The sequence below is a fragment of the Pteropus vampyrus genome, unplaced genomic scaffold (genome assembly GCF_000151845.1).
Source record: "Pteropus vampyrus isolate Shadow unplaced genomic scaffold, Pvam_2.0 Scaffold157, whole genome shotgun sequence".
Taxonomy (NCBI): Eukaryota; Metazoa; Chordata; class Mammalia; order Chiroptera; family Pteropodidae; genus Pteropus; species Pteropus vampyrus.
The window spans coordinates 804,197-806,116 of record NW_011888938.1 but is presented as its reverse complement, the minus strand read 5'-3'; the positions used below and the strand labels follow the sequence as shown (position 1 = coordinate 806,116).

General features: G+C 66.2%; 1 protein-coding gene across 1 annotated transcript in view; it reads left to right on the top strand.

The window, feature by feature from the left end:
• The window catches only part of TRAF2 (TNF receptor associated factor 2), a 14,230-nt gene that overhangs the window by 9,706 nt on the left and 2,604 nt on the right, over nt 1–1,920 (top strand). The window contains exons 7-8 of the mRNA XM_011369967.2: nt 672–1,070; nt 1,492–1,717. Coding sequence (XP_011368269.1) covers nt 672–1,070; nt 1,492–1,717 — 625 coding nt within the window. The remainder of the gene's footprint in view (nt 1–671; nt 1,071–1,491; nt 1,718–1,920) is intronic.

Genomic DNA, 1,920 nt, shown 5'->3' with positions numbered 1-1,920 from the left:
CTCAGTGACACCCAGCAGCACTTCTGGCGGCAGCAGTCCCGGGTGCCATGCACAGGGACAGCTCCTCCTCGGTTCCCTCAGTGTGCGTCTGGCCTGCTTTCTGTGCGACACTGTGCTGGTCCGCCTCCCGCGCGGAGCGCAGCGCCTTGATGCAGCTGCCAGAGGCCAGTGTGTGGGCCCGGGATGCACTGCCAGGCCCCTCAGTGGTCAGAGTCGGGACATGTCACGGGTCCAGTTCCAGCTGAGGCCTTGTGTTGTCCTGACCTCACCGATCTAACACGGGTCCTCGGCCCACGCACAGTGACAGTCTGCTTTTCCCCTCGGATGGCACGGCAGTCCCCGCAGCGCCCTCTGGAACACCTGGGGGTCGTCCGGCCACGCTCCGGTCGCGGGGGGAGCTCCATGCAGCTTCATCGCTTTTGCTTTTGGTCTTTTGAGAGCGTCAGACGTTTTTGCATTTGCTGTGGAGGTTGGGAAGGAATGTGCCCGCAAAGTCAGATCTGCGTGTTAAGATAGTTTGAAACACTTGGCTTGGCCCCCACCGCAGGCACCTCTTCTTTGTCACTTTAAATGCAGCCAGCGGGCCAGTGGGAAGGTGTGTAGTTTGGAAACATGCTTGTCTTCAGACAGTGACAAAACGCCGGCTGGCAGACGAGCTGGAGAGTCACTGACGTGGCATCGCCTCGCTCTCCGGGCACTTGCTCCCCGATCCCACGTGGCCTTGGGGGCCCCGTGACGGTGGGGCGCAGGTGGCAGTGGGTGAGCCTCCGTGTCTCATCCTGCAGGTGGAGAGCGAGAAGCAGCCAGAGCACGAGGCGCAGCGGCTGCGGGAGCACCTGGCCATGCTGCTGGCCGTGCTCCTGGAGGCCGGCGCGCTGGGCTCGGGGCCGCAGCTGTGCCAGGCTGCGGAGCTCGTGCGGCGGTGCGAGGCCCTGGAGAGGAAGACGGCCACCTTCGAGAACATCGTCTGCGTCCTGAACCGGGAGGTGGAGAGGGTCGCCATGACTGCCGAGGCCTGTGGCCGGCAGCACCGGCTGGACCAAGACAGGATCGAGGCCCTGAGTAACAAGGTCCGTGCTCGAGACAGGGCAGCGCCTCGTCTGGGCAGGTTTCAGGGGTCACAGGTCTCGGAGCTTCGGGTCTGGGGGCCGCGCCCTGGTCTCCAGCATGCATCCGCTTTCTGCCTCCGCCTCTGCGCAGAGCCCTGCTCTGAGTCCCGTTCGCTGATGGTCCCGGCTCGGGGCAGAGGCAGCCGTGCAGCATGCGCCTCGCGCTCTACGTGGGTGCTACACACATCCTGGCACCAAGCCCTCAGGCTGGGCGGGGCCCCATGGGGACAGAGCCGACCTAGACAGGCTGAGCCCGCGGGGCCGGTGGGCACGGGGTGGTTTCAGGAGCACCACACTGCTGGTAGGGAGGTGGACCCCGGAGTCGGTGAGGAGCCTCCACCCGGCCACTGCAGGGCGCGTCCTCACGGGCCCCGCACCCCAGGTGCAGCAGCTGGAGAGGAGCATCGGCCTGAAGGACCTGGCGCTGGCCGACCTGGAGCAGAAGGTCCGCGACATGGAGGCGGCCACCTTCGACGGGGTGCTCATCTGGAAGATCCCCGGCTTTGCCAGGAAGCGCCAGGAGGCCGTGGCAGGCCGCACGCCCGCCATCTTCTCCCCAGGTACCGGTCTGCGACACGCCCCCAAGCTGCTGCCATACTGGTGCCCACGTCCTCTGCCAGCTGGAGTCTGTGCCCAGCGCACGCCAAGAGTGGCTGCACCTCCCCGAGAGGGTGAGGGACAGCAAATCCTTTCAGGCACCGGTTCCTCGTCCCCTGCGGTCACCATGCCCCATCTCAGCGCTCGCCTTCACTGCCTTTGCTGGGGGGCCGCTGGGAGGGGCAGCTGCACCAGGCGGACTCCCCACACCAGC